The sequence below is a fragment of the Scyliorhinus canicula genome, chromosome 14, assembly GCF_902713615.1.
Source record: "Scyliorhinus canicula chromosome 14, sScyCan1.1, whole genome shotgun sequence".
NCBI lineage: Eukaryota > Metazoa > Chordata > Chondrichthyes > Carcharhiniformes > Scyliorhinidae > Scyliorhinus > Scyliorhinus canicula.
In genome coordinates, this window is record NC_052159.1 from 83,659,151 (window position 1) to 83,684,611 (window position 25,461).

Below are 25,461 nucleotides of genomic sequence, written 5' to 3' on the forward strand. Positions count from 1 at the left end.
TTTACCTTTTGCAAAGGGACATGTGATGGCCTATATGCTTTTTGGGGCAAAATAGTTAATATTTTACACTGGTATAGTGGAACTATTTTCTCTGGAAGATTATTTTTAATTTTAAAAAACTTGCTGCCAGTAACTGATTATGTGCTCCCTGTGCCAAAGTCCAACTAACACATAAATACACATAAATATAAAAACAAGCCCAACACAAATCCCCAGATAAGCTTCCAGGCAACACGCCTTCATCCTAACCATTGGCTTCTTGAACAATTTAATATCGATCTATTCTGCTACATTTTTTCACTCAATGTGCATTTTAAAAATAAATTTAGAGTACCCAATTTTCTTTCCCCAATTAAGGGCAATTTAGCGTAGCCAATCCACCTACCCTGCACATCTTTGGGTTGCAGGGGTGAGACCCACACTGCCACGGAGAGAATGTGCAAACTCCACATGGACAGTTCACAATGTGCTTAAATGTTTGTTACAAGCTTCCTATGAAGAACTTCAACAACTTTGTATAATCAATATACACTATACCCACAACATTTATTTAGCCCACACAATCATTTTTTCAAAAATTACATTGGCCAATACAACCAACAAATTCATTCAGGTTACCTTCGATAAGAGGCATCTCAAAATGCTCACTAATTTGATCTTCAGTTATGAATTTCAAGAGTTTGCTACATCTAACATTAGAATCACTGGTCTAGTTTTCATTCATCTACTCTCCCTTCTTGAACAGAGGAATTACACTGGCCATCCTCTCAAACAATTTGCAACTCTAAAGAGAATGGAAAAATTGAGGTTAGAATCTTTTTCCTCTCAACAGCTTCAACAGCCTAGGGTGTGTACCATAAGGGCTCAGAACACTATCACTTTCAGCTCATGATGTGGAGATGCCGGCGTTGGACTGGTGTGATCATGGCTTTCAAGTCAGTGGGCCCTGACGCCCGATTCTTCATTCTATTGGGAAACGCATTCTTTGTCCTGGGAAGAGAGAATCCCACCCCCTGACTTTCATTTCTAATTCTAAACATTTCTTGTTCAACTTCTGCTGGGCCAATATTAAAATTGTAATTTATTTGAATAATGCAAACATGAAAACCCTGCATGCAATTCCCTCCATGATATCCTGGTCCACTCCTCAGTCACCCTCAACATACCATCATCTTTCCATGGTACCTTTTCATGCAAATGCAGCAGATGTAAACCTGCCCTTAGCTCTCTCCTGACTGTCCAAGGCCCCAAACACTGCTTCCAGTTGAAGCAGCAATTTTGTGTACTTTCAGGCTAGTTTATTGGATTTGATGCTCATAAATGTGGCCTGCTCTACACTGGGGAGACCAAACCCAGATTGGGTGACCGCTTTGCAGAACTACATTCATTTCTGCTGATGGTAATGTCATGGACAGATCCATCTGTGACAGGTCGATTGGGTGATAACAAGGTCAAGTAGGTTTTCAATCTTGTAGGTTCCCTCATCACTTTACACAGACTTCAGTCTAGCAGCTTTTTCTTTTGGGACATAGTTAGCTTGTGGTGCTACCAAGCTACTCTTGGTGATGGATATTGAAGTATATTCGGAGCCCTTTTTTTTCCAAATAAGGGGCAATTTAACGTGGCCAATCTACCTACACTGCACATCTTTGGGTTGTGGGGGTGAGACTATGCAGACACGGGGCGAATGTGCAAACTCCACATGGACAATGACCCTGGGCCGGTATCGAACAAGGGTCCTCAGCGCCGTGAGGCAGCAGTGCTAACCACTTCACCTGCATGCCGCCCATTCGGAGCACTTGTTACCCTCAACTGCTTCCGCCAAGTAGTGCTTAACATGGAGAGTACAAATTAATTAGAGAAGGAGTGAGGTGGGTGATCTCTCCTGCTGTTGGGACAAGACATATCCACAGTTGGTGATGGTGGTATCTGGGATATAGTCATAATCACCAAATAATACCTTACTCAACAATGTCAGGTTGTTACTTGACTAGTCTGTGGGCTGGCTCTGCTAATTTTGGAAACTTGGAAGATTGCAGGGTTGGCAGGACTGGGTGTGTAATTGTTGTTTCCTGTGCTGAAGTCAACATCTTCACCAGCAGTGACACCAACCTATCCAGAAACTTAAAATCCAGTTGCATTCTTTATCCACTTTTCCAGGGGCAGACTTACACTTTTGTGAGTCCCACGCTGTCGCTTTTTATGGGGCCCCTATGTCGCGCCTACCCTCTGTTGACATGGGCACACCCTCAATGGCATTAACCTCGCTCCCAGTGGCATCAAGCCCAGCCCCCCAAGGCGTCAAGGCCTGCTTGAACTGTAGGCTGCCATCAATTTATGCCTTCAGTTTAAATCAGCTTATTTAATTCTTTCCAATTCACACACTCAAAAATGAGAACATTTTGTGAATCAAGTGTGAAATATGGAAGCTGTCACTCAAAACATTATTTTGCTACTGCTGTATTTTCAGAATTACTAAAACTCTACGCTGAATTAAAGCATAATGAACATTATACAGCTTCAAGTTGGGTATCACTTTCCTGGAGCAGTTTGATACACTGGGTAGCTTTCTGGGCCATTTTAGGGGCAGTTAAGAGTCAATCACATTGCTGTGAGTCTGGAGTCACACACCAGTAGATTTCCTTCTCTAAAGGGCATTAGTGAAACAGATGGGGTTTTTCGACAATGAACAATCGTTTTATGGTCACCACTACTCAGAAAAGTTTTGTAATTCCAGATTCATCAATTTAAATTTCACCAGCTGCTATGGAGGAATTTGAAATTGTGTCCCCAAAACATTAGCCTGGACCTCTGGATCACTCGTCCAGTGCCATTATCACTGTGCCACCACCGCCTCCTGAAAAAAAAATATAAAATACTATTGTTCAGCTCCTCAGTGAATGGGATGCTGAACATATAAATTCACAAACTACTCAAATTGAAACTTTCAATAGGGTTTACAGAAAGCAATGAGTCATGCATCGCGTCTTGTACAGCGTGAATTCAACTATCCACACAATGCAATTCTTTCTTTCCACAAAACACAATGAGCTTTCACAATCCCAGCTCGGTAACTTTTATTTTTTTGTTTAGAGACATGGATGAAGAGAGACACAGGACTGCCAATTAACTTTTAACAAAGGATAAAGCATTTATTAAATGAGATTAACTATAATACACTACTCCTTCACCCCAGCTGTACCTTTACCGGTATATACAGGTTTATAAGGATTACTCAAGTTGTAAAATATATCTTGTATTCTAATGTTCCCAGTAAGTACACAGTACATTTAAACCAATCATCAAAATGTGGTCAGGCACATCACACTTTGGAACCAAGTGACAGATGCCACTTCAGTGGATTTCTCATCAATTCCCCCCCAGATTCGTGTTACACTGCGAGCTAACCGGTCTCACTGGAGCTCTGACTTCCACATGAGGGTCTCCAAACGCTGCTCTCAAAAGAACAAAATTGGTACCTTCTCACAAAAATGCTTTATCTTGGATGCTTTCACCAAGAATCCACATCCAAAATTTAAATCTCTCTTTTCAGTATTCCTCTGCTCTGGAACATCTTGTGCAATCAAACTACCACACAATCTCTTAGGTACTCAGCCACACCACAAGAACACGACTGCTTCACAGGCTGTATGAAGGTGTCACCAACCTGAAAATTGCTTTGGATGTCTGGCTTCTTGCTAGCTGACATCTCCAGGTCTGCACCTTGCAGCCCTGCCTTTAACTGGGAGCCTCTTTCTGCCCATTTCTTTAACTTCAGCGAACAGTACCTTGTTCACATTCCAGTTCTTTGTCCTTTTAACTTCACTTTTCCTGGGACTCCTCTTTTAATTCCCTGGTTTCTGGAACATTCTGTTCTTTGACTCTGGGACTTGCTTTCTGCCCCTTGCTTTATTGTCCCAGCAGCATTGGCAGTGTCTATGAGGGTTGATTTCTTCTCAGATACCTGCTCCTAACTGAACTCGAATGCTTCTGCTTTTCAGTGTGAGCCTCCGGTTGCTAAGTAACTGCATTTTTTTTTTAAAGCCTGCAATTGCTTTTACGTCAAAATCATCTTTGCTTAGCATGACATTTTAGCCGTTTTTTAGCAAATGCAGAAACACAAATTGAGCTTCACTTAAACTGACAGCTTGATTTATATTGGTATTGTGGGTATTAGAAATAAGGGGCAGGATTCTTCGGAAACCGGCGGGGCGGGCAACTCCGGAGCGAAGGAGTGGCGTGAACCACTCCGGCGTCAGGCCGCTCCGAAAAGACGCAGAAGGGGCTTGGCGCCACGCCAAACGGCGCTGAAGGGCCTCCACCGGCCGGCGCATGCGCAGGGGGAGTTCATCTCCGCACTGGCCATCGCGGACCGGTAGACGCGGAGGAATAGAGTGCCCCCACGGCACAGGCCCGCCCGCGGATTGGTGGGCTCCGATCGCGGGTCAGGCCACCATGGGGACACCCCCCGGGGCCAGATCCACCCGCGTCCCCCCGAGGACCCCGGAGGCCGCCCGTGGAGCCAGGTCCCGCCTGTAAGTACCTTCCGCCACAAACGCCGGCGGGACTCGCCGAAAACAGGCGGCCACTCGGCCCATCGCGGGCCGGAGAATCGCCGGGGGGGGGGCCGTGTAGCCATCTGGGATGGCCACTTTCAGAATATAAAAGGGACACTCGCAGAGCCTACAGGGAAAATGGACAATGCAAAGCAAACAAGCAGGCACAGAGCTTGAATGTGTATTTGGAAGGCAGTCTGCAGACGGAACCAAAACTCTGGGTCGATTTACATATTGATGGCCCATCTCCGGGAAACAAAGAACGAGTGCTCAGGTAGCCGATACTGTCCCAGACAGTCCAGCGCCACTACCCCAGCAAGAAGACACAAACAAAGCAAGGCCAGCGGCCACCTAGAACATGCCCAGCCATCAAGACACCCGCCCCTTTATTGGCTTTGATCGATGGCAGTGATCAAGAAGCTGCCCAATTAATTGGGAGCGAGTTTAAGGCTCGCCTAAAAGCACGCAAAGCCCCTCCAAGTATAAGCAGGAACCCCCGCGAAAGGTTCGCTCTCTTGGATTTGGCTCTCAAGCGGAGAGACCCTTCGACCAGCACCGACAGCGACAGCACTGATACAGTAGACCCCATGGACCTGCCACACGATTTCAATTCTGCACCAGGCCCCACTCCCAGCGACTGCGGACAAGATTCGTTCGATCCCTTTGACACCACGTACATAAAAGCCCCTGAACTGGACCCACCGCCCGATGACGATAGATTGCCCCCTACCGCCTCCAACCTAGACACAAAATATTGGCACCGCGACAATTCCTACACACTCATCCGTAATGATGAGATGGACCCCTGATGCACGATCAATTGCACAAAGACGAGAGTTGAATACAACTGAGACTTTATTGCTCTAAGATGTGTGGCCTCCCACAGCAGCTGGCGAAATGGCTGCTGCATGGAGGAGACACATATTTATACTACGCCTACTGGGCGGAGCCAGCAGGCAGGGACTACCATCGTACCTGTAGTACAGGTCCTACCATACATCACCTAATATAGGTGCATCAGTGGTTTGCCACATTCACCCCCTGTTAAAATTGAGTCCGGCGGGGGTGGTGGAGAATTATATACAACAACTGAATTTTACATACACAATTTTTGTGAGAAAAAAAAATGGCTTTAGAAGTCCAGTGGACCAGTTAGAGATTTAACTGGTCCGGGGCCTTGATGTGCCGCTAGGAGCGATGCAGTGATGGCGGCGATGCCGATGCTGGTCTGGTCTTCGGTGACTCCGGGAGCGTGCCAAAATCCTCTTCATCCTCGGGCGTGGGCAGGGGGTGGACAGATGGTCATGGGGTTGCTGATGGGAGCGCCGGGGGAGGGGAGGGTGGCGCCAGGCCGGAGGGGTGTGTGTGGGGAACCTGCTGGTGCCAGGTCCCTGAGGGAGACAGTATCCTGGCAGCCATCGGGGTACACCACGTAGGCATACTGGGGGTTCGCATGGAGCAATTGCACCCTCTCCACCAACGGATCCGCTTTGTGTAGTCGGACGTGCCTACGGAGAAGGACGGGTCCTGGAGCTGCGAGCCAAGTCGGGAGCGACACCCCGGATGTGGATTTCCTGGGGAAAGCAAAAAGACGTTCATGGGGTGTGTTATTAGTGGCGATGCACAGTAGTGACCAAATGGAGTGTAGTGCATCAGGAAGGACCTTCTGCCAGCGGAAGGCTGGGAGATTCCTGGACTGTAGGGCCAGTTGGACGGCCCTCCATTCTGTCCTGTTCTCCCTCTCTACCTGTCCATTTTCCGGGGGGTTATAGCTTGTCGTCCTGCTGGAGGCGATACCCCTGCTGAGCAGGAACTGACGCTGCTCATCACTCACGAATGAGGATCCCCTGTGACTGTGGATGTAGGCGGGGAAACCGAATAGAGCGAAGATTGTGTTGAGGGCTTTGATGACGGTGGCAGACGCCATGTCGGGGCATGGGATGGCAAAGGGGAATCTGGAGTACTCATCGACCACACTGAGAAAATACGTGTTATGGTCGGTGGAGGGGAGGGGCCCTTTGAAATCCACGCTGAGGCGCTCAAAGGGGCAGGAGGCCTTCACCAGGCGCGCACGGTCCGGCTGGTAGCAGTGCGGCTTGCACTCCGCACAGACCTGGCAGTCCCTGGTGATTGTCCGTACTTCCTCGACGGAGTAGGGCAGATTGCGGGCCTTTATAAAATGGTACAACCGTGTGACTCCCGGGTGACATAGGCTTTCGTGCAGGGCCCGGAGTTGGTCTACTTGTGCGCTGGCACATGTACCTCGGGATAGGGCGTCTGGGGGCTCGTTGAGCTTGCCAGGGCGATCCAAAGTCTTGTAATTGTAGGTGGAGAGCTCGATCCTCCACCTCAAGATCTTATCATTCTTGATCTTGCCCCACTGTGTGTTATTGAACATGAAGGCTACCGAGCATTGGTTAGGGAGGAGAGTGAATCCCCTGCCAGCCAGGTAATGCCTCCAATGCCGCACAGCTTCAACGATAGCTTGGGCCTCTTTTTTGACGGATGAGTGCCGAATTTCTGAGGCATGAAGGGTGCGGGAAAAGAATGCCACGGATCTGCCTGCCTGATTGAGGGTGGAGGCTAGGGCGACGTCTGATGCGTCGCTTTCCACTTGAAAGGGCAGCGTCTGGTCTACTGTGTGCATCCCGGCCTTGGCGATATCGGCTCTGATACGGGCGAAGGCCTGTTGAGCCTCGGCCGTCAGGGGAAAATGGGTGGACTGTATGAGTGGGTGGGCCTTGTCCGCATAGTTTGGGACCCACTGGGCGCATTATGAAAAGAACCCCAGGCAGCGTTTGAGGGCCTTGAGGCAGTTGGGGAGGGGGAGCTCCATGAGGGGACGCATGTGGTCGGGATCGGGCCCCAGAACTCAGTTCTGGACCACATAGCCGAGGATGGCTAAGCGAACACGCACTTCTCCTTGTTGTAGGTGAGATTTAGGAGAGGGGCGATGTGGTGAAATTTGGCAAGGTGGCATCGTGTTCCAGCTGATCATGGCCGCAGATGGTGACGTTGTCTAGGTACGGAAAGGTGGCCCGCAAACTGTACCAGTCGACCATTCGGCCCATGTCCCTTTGGAAGACCGAGACCCCGTTGGTGACGCTGAAGGGAACCCTGAGGAAGTGACAGAGGCAACCGTCTGCCTCGAAGGCCGTGTATGGACGGTCCGCTTTACAGATGGGGAGCTGGTGGTAGGCGGATTTGAGGTCTACGTTGAGAAGACCCGGTACTGTGCAATTTGATTGACCATATCAGATATGCATGGGGGGAATGGGACTATTTGGCGCCGCCCTTTTGGCGCCGATCATTTGGCGCCGACCTTTTGGCGCTCATCGGTTTTGGCGCTGGCCTTTTGGGCGCTCATCTGTTTGCCGCCAATTCAGACTACTTCAGCAATTAATGATAACAATCTACAGCCGAAATCTAATAAAGTCTGCTCCTCCAAACCCTGCAAATTCAAGAGAGTTGGTGATCCCTGACGAGCACAAATGCTATGTGACGATCAATGGTCAAAGTGAGAACTTTTTAATTAGCGATGGTGGTCAAGAAGATGAGAGAATTTTAATTTTTGGGAGACAGAGCTGGGTAGTTTTTTTACGTGATTCAGAAGTGTGGTATGGAGATGGGACATTTAAGATGTCCCCTCCATTGAATATTTACGTGGTTTGGCCCACAACTATGAACTGCATTAAACTTTTATACTCATTTTACTTAATATTTGGTGTTAGAAATAAATGTCATGTTTTTATCCATTATTATTATTATTATTATTATTAACTATGAAATGCATTAAACTTTTATACTCATTTTACTTGTTATTTGGTGTTAGAAATAAATGTCATGTTTTTATCTATTATTATTATTAACCTATCATTACATTCCTGGCAATATATTCAATACACAACAAAGGCGCCAAAACAGCTGGGCGCCAAAATAATGAGCGCCAAATCAATTTAGCGCCAAAATGGCGGTGTCAAATGATCAGTGCCAAAAGGGCGGCGCCAAAACTTACCCGACCCTGCGTGGGAGGGGGTACGCGTCGAGCTGCGTGTACCGATTGATGGTCTGGCTGTAGTCCATGACCATTCTGTGTTTCTCCTCAGTTTTAACTACTACCACTTGGGCTCTGCAGGGGCTGTTGCTGGCCTCGATGATGCCTTCCCAAAGCAGCCGCTGGACCTCGGACCTGATGAAGGTCCTGTCCTGGGTGCTGTACCGTCTGCTCCTGGTGGCGACGGGTTTGCAATCCGGGGTTAGATTTGCGAAGAGGGAAGGTGGATCGACCTTTAGGGTCGCGAGGCCGCACACAGTAAGGGGTGGTAGGGGCCCGCCAAATTTCAGGGTTAGGCTCTGGAGGTTACACTGGAAGTCCAGGCTGAGTAGTAGGGCGCGCAGAGATTAGGGAGGACATAGAGGCGTTGAATTCTGCACCCTCGACCGTGAGTGTGACCGTATAGTACCGCCGGATTGCCACGTAATTGGGTCCGGAGGCCATGGAGATTCTTTGATTGGCGGGGTGTACATCGAGGGGGCAGCGCCTTACCGTATCCGGGTGGATGAAGCTTTTGATGCTCCCGGAGTCCAGCAGGCAAGAGGTCACGTGTTCGTCGATCTTAACGCTGGTAGGTGCAGTGGCCAGGTTGTGTGGACGAGACTGGTCGATAGTCACTGAGGTAAGTCGTGGTTGGTCGTCGCTGGTGTCAGATGATGGGGTGCCCGGGGGGCATGGGTCCTGGAACGCTGGTGGTGCCCATGTGCCGTGGGGGAGACAAGATGGCGGCGCCTGAAGATCTTGGGGAGAACAAAATGGCGGCGCCCATGGGCCGCACGTGGTGGGGTATGAAAAAGATGGCGGCGCCCATGGGCCGCACGTGTTGCGCGGAAGGGAAGATGGCAACGCCGACTGGCCGCGCTTGGTCTGAGGGGGAGAAGATGGCGGCGCCCACTGGCCGCGCGTAGTCTGAGGGGGTGAAGATGGCGGCGCTCACTGGCCGCTGTGGTCCGGGGAGGTGAAGGTGGCGGCGCACATTGTCCGTAAACGAGGGGGGCGGGGGCGATAGCGGCGACTCGCGGGCCTGGCGCACCGCGGCAAAGTGCCCCTTCTTACCGCAAGCCTTACAAAGGGCAGCGCAGACCAGGCAGCATGGCGGGGGTGTTTCTGCTGGCCACAAAAGTAACTTCAGGTACCCCCGGGGTTCGCTGGCTGACGCGTGACGCAGGCGTATTGGCTGGGTAAGGCCCCCGCTGAGGCGGCCATCTGTGGGGTCCACGATGCGTAAGAGGGGTGGGCCGCGCGGCTGGGCGTGTAGGCCTGAACATTGCGCGAGGCGACCGTCATAGAGAGCGCTAGCTTCTTTGTCTCTGCGAGATCAAGCATGGCCCCTTCTAAAAGTCGCTGGCGTATGAGGTCCGACCCAATCCCCGTAACAAAAGCGTCCCGCATAAGGAGGTTAGAATGTTCAGTGGCCGTAACGGCTTGACAGTCACAGTCCCGAACTAGTGGGATTAGGGCCCGCCAGAAGTCTTCTATGGACTCACCAGGGAGTTGAGAGCGAGTGGCGAGCACGTGCCTGGCGAAGAGCGTATTCGTCTTCTGGGCGTAATTTTCTTTAAGTAGCGTCATGGCTTCAGCGTAGTTTGGCGCATCCTGGATCAGCGGAAAGACATTGGAGCTCAACCTCGAGTACAGTATCTGTATTTTCTGAGCCTCCGGAACAGAGCTTGGCGCCGAGTTGATGTACGCCTCGAAACAAGCTAGCTAGTGCTGAAAGTCCTTTTTGGCGTCGCTTGATCCAGCTGCAGGCGATCCGGCTTGATACAGAGGTCCATCTTCTGAAAATCTTAGAGCAATAAATTGATGCACGATCAATTGCACAAAGGTGAGAGTGAATACAACTGAGGCTTTATTGCTCTATGATATGTGGCCTCACCTTTACTCGTGCCCGCACTCTCACTAACTCACTCACCCTCACTCTCCTTCACTTATCCACTCACGCAGCCTCCCACAGCAGCTGGCGAAATGGCTGCTGCGTGGAGGAGACACATATTTACACTCCGCCTACTGGGCGGATGCAGCAGGCAGGGACTACCACCGTACCTGTAGTACAGATCCTACCATACACCCCCTAATATAGGTGCAACAGTGGTTTACCACAACCCCACATCGCCCCAAGCAGCCTTGGCACAGCTACTCCAGTCACCAGTGTGGCAACCGGGAGAAGATGATGACTCAGAGTCTGACTCCCACCAGGTGAGCCCCTTTGCGACTCTTTTTGCAGTGGAACAATGACATGTCCAGATGATAGTAGAAAGGAACCGATTGAGATTTACGGTGTCCTTCTTTCTGATGGAGCCTGCCAGATTTTGTTATTTTAGTTTGATATTTTAAATGTTGAATGTTTGTATTGTGTACAACCCTTTGCTACAGTTTATTCATGGCCCCACGCCAAATTTTGATGCAGTCACAACTACTCTTTTAATGCCACATGGTAGTTAGAGGAACGAGTTTGTTGGCAGACACCAATTGATACAGTCATAACTACTCTTCTGATTCGACGGCAATCATAAGAGGCAGTATCCACAATGAACACAAATTATTTCCGTTCTTGTCCGGTCACCCAGGCAGTGGAGTAACGGCACTGATCCCCGCCCTGCCTGAGGACCCCCATCTGGTCAGCTGCGCTGGGGCAGTGCACCTGCGGCACTGGTCACCGTCCTATCCGGGGATTCCACCCATTCTTGCCCATAAGCACCCCATTCGGAGCTTTTGGTTCGAAACTCTTTTACTGCTCTTTTAGTCTGGTTTAAAGAATGCTGTTTGCCACAAGTTTTGTTTGTTTTCCGGCGACCCTTAGGTCACGATACCAAATGCTATTTACATCCTCAAATACTTGGATGGAACACTTTGCTGCTGGATGGAGACATTGTCCGCCCACTCACCGCATCGATCACACAGGCTGCGAGACTGCTCGTGCTGTGACAGTATTTTCTTTTCAGATGTCTTGTCCCCAAAAATATTTGGTTTAAAAAAAAGTGAGGGAGTCACATATGGTGACAATTCTAATGGGCAATTGATAATAAAATGACAGACAGACAGACAGACAGACATACAAGATCTTAAACAAGATAATAAAGATATTACGCTTGTGTCCACAGGAAATCCAGAACAGAAGACAGAGGAAGACCAAGAAGGAAAAAGAGAACATGAAGACAAACATCATGATCTACATTTGGATCTTCGTGGGATCACTACAGTTGCGCATGGACGCAACCCCCCTGACCCCTATCCCACAGGCCGTGAATGTTTCCCATCCATGCCACACACCTTCCCAGAGTCAGCCACTGACACACAAACCTGGTGTGACAATCTTATACAATGGTATATATCGTACATCATACACTACCCCAGTAAGAAGACACAGGCAAAGCAAGGCCAACGGCCACCTAGGACACACCCAGCCATCAAGGCACCCGCCCCTTTATTGGCTTAGATCGATGGCAGTGATCGAGAAGCTGCCCAATTAATTGGGGCCAAGTTTAAGGCCCGCCTAAAAGCAAGCCAAGCCCCTCCAAGTATAAGAAGGAACCCCCGCGAAAGGTTCGCTCTCTTGTATTTGGCTCTCAAGCGGAGAGACCCTTCCACCAGCACCACCAAGTAAGTAAGTTCAACGCTTGCTACCATGTGGACGACCTCAGCTGTACTCCTGTTACCTCTTCGAACCCAACAGCCTCAGATACGAACAACGGCCATTGTTCCTCTGACCTAAGTGGGCACCCGAAGTTAAGTATAGGTGACAGTGATAGATATAGTTTAGCCTGTAGTGTTATTGTGCATGAGTAAATCATATTGTGTGTAAATAAAGTAGCATTTACTTTGAACTAACTAACTGGTGTATTGGCTCTTTGATCAGTATTCGGGTTGAACCTTGTTGCGGTATCAAGAGATACCTGGCGATTCTGAAAGCAGACTCATAATTAGGATTAAGAAAGGCGACCTTATTAGCTTCCATATTTATAGCAAGTAAACAGAGCAACAGCCGCTGCCAGCGGCCATCGACTGGCGCAGCACAATTCCCGCCCGCCAAATCCCCGGTGCCGGAGAATTCGGCAGCCGGCGGGGACGGGATTCACGCTGCCCCCCGGCGATTCTTCAACCCGGCGGTGGGGTCGGATAATCCCGCCCAAGGTATCTCTGTTTCCTAACATAGCTCAACTGGTGTGAAAGCTGCCCCCATACCTATACAAAGTCATAGTAGGTCTAAAATCTATATTTCTACAAATCAATTTAGTCAAAATATGAATGCAGCTAACTAATAAATTTAAAGTGTTGGGCCCCATATCTAAGGAAGGAAATGCTGGCCTTGGAAAGGGTCCAGAGGAGGTTCACAAGAATGATCCTCGGAATGAAGAGCTTGTCGTATGAGAAACGGTTGAGGACTCCGGGTCTGTACTCATTGGAGTTTAGAAGGATGAGGGGGGATCTTATTAAAACTTACAAGAAACTGCGTAGCCTGGATAGAGTGGACGTGGAGAGGATGTTTCCACTTGTAGGAAAAACTAGAACTAGAGGACACCATCTCAGACTAAAGGGACGATCCTTTAAAACAAAGATGAGGAGGAACTTCTTCAGCCAGAGGGTGGTGAATCTGTGGAACTCTTTGCCGCAGAAGGATGTGGAAGCCAAATCACTGAGGGCGCGATTCTCCGCTGCCCACGACGGGTCGGAGAATAGTGGGAGGGCCTTCCCGACAATTTTCACGGCCTCCCGCTATTCTCCCCCCCCTCCGGCCGCCCCCCGACACGAATCGCTGCTCCCCGTTTTTTACGGCAAACAGCGATTCTCCACAAGCCGATGGGCCGAATACCGCGGAGTTTACGGCCGTTTTCACGGCCGCGATCACACCTGCTTTCAGCGTTCGTGAAAACGGCCGCAAAGTGCCCGTCCCGGACAACCATGGCACCGATTGGCACGGCCGTGGGTGGCATGGGCCTGCGATCGGTGGGCACCGATCGCGGGCAGCGGGTCTGATCCCCGCGCACTATTTGTTCTTCCGCCGCTCCGCAGGATCAGTCCGTGGGACGGCTGAGGGGCATGACGGCCCGCGCATGCGCGGGTTTGACGCGGCTGCGTGATGACGTCATCCGCGCATGCGCAGGTTGGAGCCGTCCAACCCGCGCATGCGCGGCTGACGTCATCGTGGCGTCAGCCGCCGTGACTCTTGGCGGGCGGAGTTAGCTACGTTCGCCAACTCAGCGTCGCCGTGATTCCCCCGGCCCCGATACTAGCCCCGCCCAGGGGGGAGAATCGGGTCCCGGGACGGAGCTCCGAGGCTGGCGTGAAACACGGCCAGTTTCACGCCAGCCTTCACGGCACGCCGGATTTGTGGAGAATCGCGCCTTGAGTGTCTTTAAGACAGAGATAGATAGGTTTTTGATCAATAAGGGAATCAGGGTTATGGGGAGAAGGCAGGAGAATGGGGATGAGAAAAATATCAGCCATGATTGAATGGCGGAGCAGACCCGATGGGCCGATTGGCCTATTTCCACTCCTATGTCTTATGGTCTTATAAAAGGGGAAGATGGTGTTTTGGTAACACCACTGAACTAATAATTTAGAGACCTAGAATGCTCTGGTGACATAAGTTCAAATCCCACCACAGCAACTGATAGAATTTAAATTCAATTAATAATTATGAGATTGAAAACTAGTCTCAGTGATGATGACCATGAAACTATCATTGATTGTTATAAAACACATCTGGTTCACTAGTGTCCTCCTTGGAAGGAAAGTTGGCATACTTACCTGGTCTGGCTCACAGTGTACCTCCAGGCCCATTGTGATGTGGTTGGCTCAACTGTTCTGAAATAGCTTCGCAAGCCACTCAGTTCAGGGCAAATAGGAACGGGTAACTAATGCTGTCCTTGCCAGTGATGCCCACATTTTGTGAATTTTAACAAAGCTGACAAATTAGGGACCTAATATTTTTAAACCCGTATGTAAATGACCATCTGTACACCATGCTGTCAAATGAGGACATCAGATTTAAATTCAGGATTTAAAAAGCAGATATGCAACGATTTTGGGATGTGCATCTTTAACCAAAAGCTTTTCTGTTTCACCTCATGCTACAAAGAAGGCTTGAAGTAAAATGAGAATAAAAAATAATTTTAAATTAAGATTTCTGATTGATTCCATCAATCTACTTTTGTACAATCTGCTTTGGATAGGTTCAGAGTTCGGACTTTGAGGTCAGTCAAAAACAATTACTCAATTAGCTACAAGTAATCATTTAACAAAAATTACCATGACAGTTCAATTTATCGAAAAATAAAGTCCTTCAGGGAAAAATAAATCACACAAGGAACAAATAAACAACATTTAACCTGTCATTTCTACATACCATGTACAACTCACTCTATCTCTTTAGCTTCCAAGAGCAGAAATGTTCTAGATTTCATTCTATTCCTCAGAAGGAAATCAAGCAAAACTTCAGAATGACGATCTCCCTCACATGATATATTATTTCATCCTTGACCAATTGTATTTCCTTATATTTGCACAGCAGCAGCAGCTCAAACTACTCCCTAAAGTATTATGCATCCTGATCCTTAGTCATCACAGTTCCGAAGCAGATGTCCAGGCAGCTTTTCTTTTCATGGCACTAATTGATACAGTATTAGAAATTTTGCAGAGAGACTGGTGCATCAGGAACCTGCAACAATAGTGCAATATATAATCAATGGTGATTGAGCTTGTATTTCATTACACTGGTTCTTTCAAAGTTCATGTTAAATAACCTGTTCAATTATCCATTAAATTTGCATTCTAATTACATGTAATCACTTTTTTTAAACCAATGAAGTACCCTTGTGAACCTTCCTTCACAACTTGCAGTCTTTTTATTGCCCTTCTTCAGGACATATTTTAAAAAATCATTGCTGACATGCAAGGGAGGGGAAAACTGTTTCATTCTTCAGGATTGGGTTCCTTCATTAGATTCAAAACCACTAACAATCTGGACCAGTCGGAATACTACTTTCCCACTTGGTGCTTCCCATACAATACAAAACTCAACAACAAATTAAAACAAGAAATATTAAAAATGTTTAGTATGCTTATTAATACTGATAACAAAAATAAAGTTAGCACATTGGTTGTAGCTTATATATCAGAATTGGAAGAAAGAAGCTCCATTATATGGGTGAAAAAGCAAAAGGATAGAACAATGCGTACAAGTAGTCACCATTGCTAATCCCATATGGTTTAAAGGCATGTTACCTGTCATTTCTGTGCCTGTATTCATATGCGTGTTTACCTCTATTTTGGTGGGCAAAATTCACTATTTTTAGAACTTGTCCTAATATGGGACAGAGAGAGCTCCTATAATAATGACATATTAACGCTCGACAAAGGTACCTAATATTTCAAAAGCAAAATAATGCAAATACTGGAGATCTGAAAATAGAACAGAAAATGTTGGAAATACTCAGGTCAGGCAGCATCTGTAGAGAGAAACTCCACAGTTTTGATGAAAGGACAATGACCTGAAACATTAACTCTGTTTTTTATTCATAGAAGCAATATGAGGTGGAGTATTTAATTAGGACCATTTTGAATACAAACCCACTGGCCATAATAAATAATTGTATTCTAACTGCCATGACTTTCTAGCTGGACCACAGAATGACCTCCTTAATCATTCTGAAACCATTCTTTTTAGCTTATATCATAGACATTGTCTCTGTGCTATGTACATCATTTGCTGGCTGCATTTCATGTACAGAAATGGTCCAGCCTGCTTTTCATCTCATCTTGTGCATCACTTATGCATGATCATCATACCATCATGCATGCTTTATTGTTTAATGCTCTTATTTATTATTCCTTCTTGGGATATGACCCAGTGATGAGACGGCGCTATATTTCCAAGTCAGATTGAAAGATTTGGGATCCTGTGGGGGAGGACATGGGGATGGGCGGCAAAGACAGAAGCTTAGAGGAAGCCTAGTTCTCACGCACGTGCTGCATGTGTCCTTCTAAGCGATAGATGTTGTGGTTTGGCAGGTGCTACTGAAGTAGTCTTGGCAAGTTGCTGCAATGCATACTGAAGAAAGAACACACTATAATCACTGTGCACTGGTATTGGAGGAAGTGAACATTTCAACTCAATTGGCTGCCAATCTAGCAGACTGCTTTGTCCTAGACGGTGTTGAGTTTAATGTTGTTCCAGGTCCACCCATCCAGGCAACTGGAGGATATTCCATCAGGCACCTGACCTATGCCTTGTAGGTGCTAGAAAAATTGGGAGAGACAGAAAGAGAATGAAATAGAGACTCTCTCCTCTTACTTCCATGGACCACTTTCTGCAGTTTACAGTCAAATTGTGGAAGAAGTTATTCCAATCCAAGAAGCAAACCTTTTCTTAACTTATCAAAAAATTGTACTCTCTTTAAATTAGATTGGTTGTTTTTTTTAGTAGCACCTACCTTGTTGAGAATGAGGATGTGGGTTAAAGGACTTTATAGGCTATATCCTCAAGATGAGGTGACGTGGAAGCCCTGTAAAAATGGCGACTGGGACAGATTCCATGATTCCTGACTTTCAGAGTGCTTTTTAGGAAAGTGGACTGGTTCAGGTCACAAGGTCACCCATTGACTGGCTCCATTACATGTGATAGGCAATGTTTACTCGGGGGCTCGGGTGTTTCAGTGACCTAATAGATGTCTGGGTTCTCAGTCAAGAAAACGTAAAGCATGACTGAGAGCCCAGAAATTCATTAGTCTGTTGGAAGACTAGATTTATTCTCATATATAATTTATTAAAACATTGCAGGTCTTAGTAAGGAATTTTCTATTTTATTTGTTGAAAACCATACTGTTTTCTGCCTTGCTAACGTACAACATGCCATTCTGGAAATTAATTTGACACTCCAAAGTCATGAAAAGTCCATAGGATGCTATCAACATGACAAATTGCCAAATGACATTTAATAATAATAATAATCTTTATTGTCACAAGTAGGCTTACATTAACACTGCAATGAAGAAACTGTGAAAAGCCCCTAGTCACCACACTCTGGAACCTGTTCGGGTACACATAAGGTACATAACATATGCAGGTACACAGGGGTATACAGATTACCTAACAGCACGTCTTTCGGGACTTGTGGGAGGAAACTGGAGCACCTGGAGGAAACCCATGCAGACACAGGGAGAACGTGCAGACTCCACACAGACAGTGACCCAAGCTGGGAATCGAACCTGGGACCCTGGAGCTATGAAGCAACAGTGCTACCCACTGACTTGGGTCACTGTCTGTGTGGCGTCTGCAAGTTCTCCCTGTGTTTGCATAGGTTTCCTCCAGGTGCTCCAGTTTCTTCCCACAAGTCCCGAAAGACGTGCTGTTAGGTAATCTGTGTACCTGTATATGTTATTTACCTTATGTGTACTCGAACAGGTTCCAGAGTGTGGTGACTAGGGGCTTTTCACAGTTTCTTCATTGCAGTGTCACTGCTTCGCTCCAGAATCCCCAACCCACTTCCGCCCTCAATTCGTCCTCCCATTTCCATCTAGCTTCATCCAGTGGTAGTCTTGCCCTGTCCAGGAACCGTCCTTATATGTTCCCACAGTTCCCACCCTCCTTACTGTCTGTGTTGATTAGTTGATTAGCCCAATATGTATTTTCTTTTATTCCCTTTTCTTCCCATTTACTTAATGATCTGTTGAGCTGCTCGCAAAAAAATACTTTTCACTGTACCTCGGTACACGTGACAATAAACAAACCCAATCCAGTCCAATCCAATCCAATCCAATCCACTAGTAGAGTGTCTCTTGGGGCCCTGGGGTACTTTGCCAACTCCTTGCAAAGAAAGTGTTTAATTTGGAGGTGCCTGAGCTCCTGTCTGGTCGGTAGGTCCAGGTCCTCCGTCAGCTCGTCCAAGGTCGCAAGCATGTCCCCTATGTAAAAGGTCCCTAACCGCTCGCGTCCCACCACCCTGTCTCCGTTTTTTTAATGGTGGTGTCAAGCATGGCTGGTGGGAATTTGTGGTTGCCGCAGATGGGGCCATGAAGGACATCTCAGTTAGACCAGCATGCTGCCTCATTTGATTCCACGTCTTCAGTGTGGCTACCACCACTGGGCTGGATGTGTACTATGTTGGGGGGCATGGGAGCGCTGCCGTGGCGAGGGTTCGGGGGGTCATCCTTGCATGTTTGATTCTCGTATCCATCCCTAAACCCTATAGCCTGTGGCAGCCCAGTATAGTACTGTAGATATGGCAAGGCTGAACTGCCCATGTTTTTCCTCCTTTGCCATCTGCACTCTCCCCCTCAGAGAAAATAGGAGTGCATCTCATCTCTGTAGGTCCTTTTTAACTTCCTCCGCCAGACTGGTCAGATTCCACTTGTGGATCTGTGTCCAATCATGAGCTATCTGGATCCCTAGGTATCAGAATTTGTTTTGGGCTAGTTTGAATGGCAGTCCCTCTAGTTCTGTCCGTCCCCCATTTGGGATCATTTGGCCTCACTCTTACCCCGATGAGATTGAGTTTGTAGCCCAAAAAAACTCTTCCAGTAGTCGCATGATTGCTTTCAGGCCGTTCTGTGGATGTGAGAGGAACAGGTCATCCACATAGAGCGACACTGTGCTTAATGCCCTGTGTTTTCTGCCCCTCTTTGGATACCCTTCCAGCTTTTCGCGTCTCACTGAGCGATCGCCAGTGGTTCGATTGTCAGGGCAAACAAGAGCGGGGACAATGGGCATCCCTGCCTCATGCCTCTGTGCAGCTATGAGTATTCAGAGCTGGTGGTGTTGGTCCAAATGCTCACCTTGGGGGCGTTGTACAAGAGTTTCACCCACGAGGTGAATCCTGTCCCCAGCCCATACCTCTCTAGTACCTCGATGAGGTACTTCCATTCGACTCTGTTGAAGGCCTTTACTGCGTCCAGGGAGACGATCACCTCTGGTGTTTCCTCCCCAGAAGCAGTCATTATTACATTCAGCAACTGCCTGATATTTGCAGTTAGCTGCCTATCCTTGACAAAGCCCATCTGGTCCTCTGCGACCACCTCTGGTACGCAGTTCTCCAGTCTCGTGGCCAGGACCTTCGCGAGTATCTTCACGTCCACATTAAGCAACACAATGGGTCTGTAGATCCACATTCCATCGGGTCCTTGTCTTTTTTGGGTATCAGCGATATCATGGCCTGTGTTAGCATAGAAGGCAGGGTGTCCCTCGGTAGTGAGTCTGTGAACATGTCCCGTAGGTGGGGGGCCAGGGCTGGTGAGAATTCCTTATAGAAGTACGCCGGGAACCCATCAGGTCCCGGCGCCTTCACGCCTGCATGGAACTGTAACTCTCCACGATTTCTCCCAGTCCTATTGGTGCTTTCCAGCTCCCCCCACCTATCATCCTCCATGACTGGCATGTCCAGTCCATCGAGGAACCGTTTAATCTCCGCATCACCGTTGCTGGCTTCGGAGCTATACAGCCCTCAGCAGAAGGTCTCAAACGTTCGGTTGACCTCTTTCTGCTCGATTACCAGTCTGCCTGTGCTATCCTTCACCTGCACGATTCTCCGTTGTTGCTGCCTGCTTTCTCAGCTGGTGAGCCAGTCAGTGGCCAGCTTTTTCCCTGAGTTCGTAGAAGGTCCCACACGTCTGGCAGAGTTGTGCACGGCTTTCCTGTTGGATATCAGGTTAAAGTCCGTCTGTAACTTTTTCTTCTCCACCAGAAGCTCTATGGTTGGGGCAGGAGTATTTTCTGTCGACCTCCAGAATGGAGTCAATCAGTTGTTGCCTGACTGCCCTCACTTCCCTATCTCTTTCTGCCTTGTAGGCAACAGTCTCTTCCCTGAGACTTCCCTGTTTTGGTTCTTTGTAATATACTCGCCTATGGCTTGTGATATTTTTTGGCCGAAGACCTTATCAGCCAGCAGGTCCGTGCCCAACCTCCACATGGGGCGCTGGTCATGGCCGTTCCGACCTCACATCCACGTAATGTGGAGCGTGGTCGGAGATAATTATCGCGGAATGTTCCGCTCTTACTATTCCTGGAAGCACCGCATTCCCCACTGCAAAGAAGTATATCTTCGAGTATGCTTTGTTGACTGGCGAAAAGAACAAAAATTCTCTCTCACCAGGGTGTAGGAACCATCACGGGTCCACCGCCCCCATCTGCTCCATGAATGTTCCCAATTCCCTAACCGTGCCCGAATCTGAGGTTCGATTGGTCTGGCAGTGAGTCCTGTACACAATTGAAGACGGCCCCCCCCATGATTAGTCAGTGTGTGTCAATGTTTGGGATTTCCACCGTTGAGTGCATACACATTTACCAGAACTACCAGTGCCCCTTCTAGGACACTGCTGACCATAACGTACCGGCCCCTTGGTCAGTTACCGTTCTTATCGCATTGAAACGTGTCCTCTTACTAATCAATATGGCTACTTCCCTAGCCCTCGTCCCATAGCATGTTCTCAGCATGAGGCCGGGCCCCAGTGCACCGGGGATTTGCTTTGTCCAGGGGGCACCCAACATAGCTGGCAACTATGTGTATGCCACATGGGATCGCCCCTGCACGCCGGGGTATCCCTTTTTTTAGTGACCCTCCAAAGTGGCTGCTTGCGGTGCCATCTTCTTTCTTCAGCCTATTCCTCACTTGCCAAAGCCCATACAAAACCAAAGTAATCCTGCTCTGTTCCTTTTGTGTTCCTTTCCCTCCCCCTACCCACCCCCCCAAGCCCCCCTTACGCCCCTCTCCCCCCCATTTCCCCTTGCCGCCTTTCACCCCCCCTTGTCCCCCTCTCCCCCCAGCCCCCCTTCCCTACATCGCCCTTTTCCCATCTCCCCCTGTGCTTTCCCCTTTCCCGTCCCAGTGTCTTCCCCCCACCCCTGACCAGGCATTCTCTCCCTGCCAAGAGGTGCGCTGTGGTCCTCCTTGCTTTCTGTCTTCCCGTGCTAGAGATTTCTGCTTGTGTGGTCACCCGCCTCCTGTGGCAGGTCTAGCCCCTTCCTTATGCCCGCTAACTGCCCATTCTTCCTGCTTAAACCCTCACCTGCCTTCCCCAGTCCTCGTTTCTCTCTATGACCCAGTCTTCTCTTTATGATCAGAACAAGGCAGCTCAGTCCCGCTCTAACATGCTCACTATCCCAATGAGTCTTTTGCTCTTTCACGGTTTTTGCCTGCACAACTCTCATCATGCCGTGCTTGTCCCTTGTTCAGGCTGTGGTTCTGACAAATTCATTTGCTTCCTCTGCAGAGTTAAAGTAGTGTTTTTTTTTTGGTACGTGACCCAGAGCCTAGTTGGGAACAGCTTACCGAAACGCACCCTGTTCTTGTACAGGGCCGATTTCACCTGGTTAAACTCGATGCTGCGTTTTGCTAGATCTGCCCCAATGTCCTGGTACTTTCTGAATTTTTGTCCTTCCCAGGTGCTCGCTTTCGTGCCCACCGCAGGATCCCCTCAAGGTCCTGCTATCGGTGGAGCTTTGCAATAACCACCCTCGGTTGCTCCGAGGCCTTAGATTTCGGTCTGACTGACCTGTGTGCTCTGTTGAGCTCTGGGGGTTTGGGGAAGCCGTCTCTCCTGACTAGTTTGCCAGCATTTGGGTGACATAGTCCGTTGGGTCTTTGCCCACGATCCGGATATTTTGTCATTGAGACCTATTCTTTTGTGCCTCGTCTTCCCCCTTAAGTTCCCCTGGACCACCACCAACCTTTTTATGTCTGCCTTCAGGGCGATACTTCTGTCGCTCTGGTCTGTTGACACCTTTTCCAGGTTGAGGATCGTCCTGTTCTGAGTCACTACTTTCTTCCCCAGCCCATCATTTGCCTTCTGTATGGTGGCCATTGCCTCTGCCACCACCACCTTGATTGCCACCTGGACTTCTATCCTGATCGCCCCCTTCATGGCGGTCAGCTCCTTCATCGGGAAGCTCTTCCATCCATCTCCAGGTTGTATGTGTGTATGTATGTGTTTGGGGGGAAAGGGTGCCTGATGCTCGGGTCGCTGGCTGTCCTCTCTCCTGGGTGGCTGGGGGTCCCTTTGCCTCGTGGGTCTGCCATCTCATCCGCCTGCTGGCTTTGGCTCTTTCCACCCATTCTGGTGTTCTTTGACCCTCAAGATCCCTTTTTCTGGCATCTTTTCTTGGTTGCCCTCCTTTTGCTGTGAGGGATTTTTTCCCTTTGAAATTTGGCCAAAATTCAACTAAAAGTGCCTTTTTTTTTGCCCTGGTTTGGAGGAGAGCCACCACATGTGCGTCTGCTCAGCACATCATCATCACCGGTACTCGGAAGTCGTTTTCTTTCACACACACCAAGGAACAGTTATACTGCAAGGAACTGCAGAGTTGTGAACTCAGCCCAATGCATTACACAAGCTTGCCACCCACCCATTGATTCTGTCTACACCTCCTGCTGCCTCAGGAAGGCATACAGCATTGTCAGAGACCCCTCATACCCAAGATTTTCCATCTTCCAGACCCTTCCATCAGGCAAAAGATACAGAAGTCTGGAGACCCGCACATCCAGACATAGGAACAGCTTCTTCCCCACTGCTACTGGATTCAACGACTCTTCCCTCGGACTGATCTGTTCCCTGTAAGAACGCTCACAACGCCCTATGCTGCTCTCCAATCACTATTTGTTGATGCACCATTTGTCAATGTACTCCGTCAATTATTCTTTTGTCTACTATGTACGCACTGTGTATGCTCCCTTGGCCGCAGAAAAGTATTTTTCACTGTACTTTGGTACATGTGACAATAAATATCAATTAATCAATTAATTTCCCCCCCCCCCTTTTTCTTTAGTTTACTTTACTTTTTTGTTCTCTTTCTCTTGGAGAAGGTTGGTGAATTTGGTCTTCCTGGTCTAGCTGGCCTGCCTGGATCTGAGCTCTGCACTGGCCCACTTAGGTCACGCTAGAAGTTGGCCTGTGCCACACTTGTTGGCACCTCTGCTCCCTTGCCACAATCCTCGGGCCCCAAACTCCATGGCTCTTTTTTCTGCTGTGGACATCTGATTTTTTTTTAAGTTTCTCTTCGATCGGGCAGACAAGCCGGAAGGGCCAGAGCCTGCGTGGGAGCCACCCGAGATGCGACCACTCTTGTGTTTGTTATTAAATCAGAGTCCTCAACCTGTTGTCGATGTAAACTGATCATATTCCAGAAGAATCTTGGGCTTCTAAGTAGCCAGATGCACTCAACCATATCTTTCCATTCATGACTATTTAACATTTTGTCAGCAGCACACAATTTAAAAACATTGCCATGTTCTTACTTCCATTTTCTGGTCAATGTTAACATTACTATTAACCATTTTTTAACAGCAATGTAGAAATCAGAATATATACTCTACAAATAAACTATTTGAATTTGGGCTTGTTGAATGGGCCTTTTTTTTTTGCAATGGATACTTCCAGAACAGGATTGCATTTACAGCTCTAAAGCCTGTTTTCATTGCTTAAAATAATATCAACCCATTTCTTAAGCAAACTGCACAATAAAGATGAAAATAATGCCTTTCAAATGTAAGATCTCTTCTATACAGTATAAATATCTTCTGAAACATACCTAGTAGTGCTTGAAACAAGCCACTTTTGAAGATATTTATAACTCTTTCAACAGCACTTTTCAGTTGCCTTTCCTCTGGTTTCTTCAGCTTTGAACAGTAGTCCTCAAGAAGCAATAAAGCACGCTGGGTATCTGAAAGGCAGGAAGAAAATGTCTTCAGGCAAAGATAAACTCTTTTCAGAATGAATCTAAACCAGAATATACAAATATTTTTACTGGCTTATTTTAGGCCATCATCTCTTCCTGGGTCATCAGCTCCAATATTGGCTGCAATTAATCAGTCAACAGCATCCTCTTTATATGCTACATAACTAATCAGTGAGAGCTGAAAAGTAACACAAGGTGGAATTTCTTATGACTTCAATTCCTCCTGAAGGCTAAGTTCCCAAGCTTCCTTGGTGCTCAACCCAACAAACAAGGCAATTTTTTGTGTGGACATTCCCATATGCAAATCTGAAATAAATTCAAGGATATGCCCGTTAAGTACTAATCATTACTAAAATAAAACTATTCACTTCTTAAGCTAGCAATATGAAAAAGGCTTCTTCTATACCTTCCACTAGAATATATGAAGTGTCATCCAAAACTGTAACAACGTTACAAATGCATTTTTAAGCCTTTTCCGGCATCGCCTACTGGGTCCAATAAATGCATTTTTAAAAACTGCCAATCTCAAAAAATATCTTCAAGCATATGCAACTACCCAAATTGTATTCAAATTACATCTGCATGACAAAAAATGTGAAACATTAGTCTCCAGTCTGCTGCTGAATTTCAGTGGAATTCTCCATACATTCCTCAAAGATTTCTTAAACACTTAAAAGTAAATAATACTATCACCTTAAAACTCAATACTCATACAATCTATTGACATTGAAGTCTAAACTCAGCTATTTATTTGACTACTTTCAATTTGTCTTCTCTTACATTTTAGCATCATCCTGAAATATTAACCCTCCTGGAAGGTGACTTGTGTTTATCCATAGAATCCATGCAACGACTCTCCAAACGAGCACTCTTCCTGGGCCACTCCCTTGTGCCCTACTCCCGTAACCCCACGCATTGATCATGCCCAACCCGCACATCTTTGGTCTCTGGGAGGAAGCCGGACCATCCGGAGAAAACCCATGCAGTTACAGGGAGAACATGCAAACTCCAAACCCATGGCCAGAATTGCGTCTGGGTCCCTGGCACTGAGGCAGCAGTGATAACCACTGTGCCACCGTGCCGCCCTTTATGTAATGCCTTTACAATCACAGGATGTACCAATAAGTACTTTTGATGTGTAGTCATTGTTGCAATGGAAGAAACAAAGGCGCCAATTACTGTACA

General features: G+C 47.8%; 1 protein-coding gene across 3 annotated transcripts in view; it reads right to left on the reverse strand.

Annotated features, from left to right (window-relative positions):
- dlg2 (discs, large homolog 2 (Drosophila)) overlaps window positions 1–25,461 on the reverse strand; it is a 1,378,721-nt gene that overhangs the window by 1,332,299 nt on the left and 20,961 nt on the right. For all 3 annotated transcript variants that reach the window (XM_038818412.1, XM_038818411.1, XM_038818410.1), the window contains one exon: window positions 24,130–24,261. In XM_038818412.1, coding sequence (XP_038674340.1) covers window positions 24,130–24,261 — 132 coding nt within the window. The remainder of the gene's footprint in view (window positions 1–24,129; window positions 24,262–25,461) is intronic.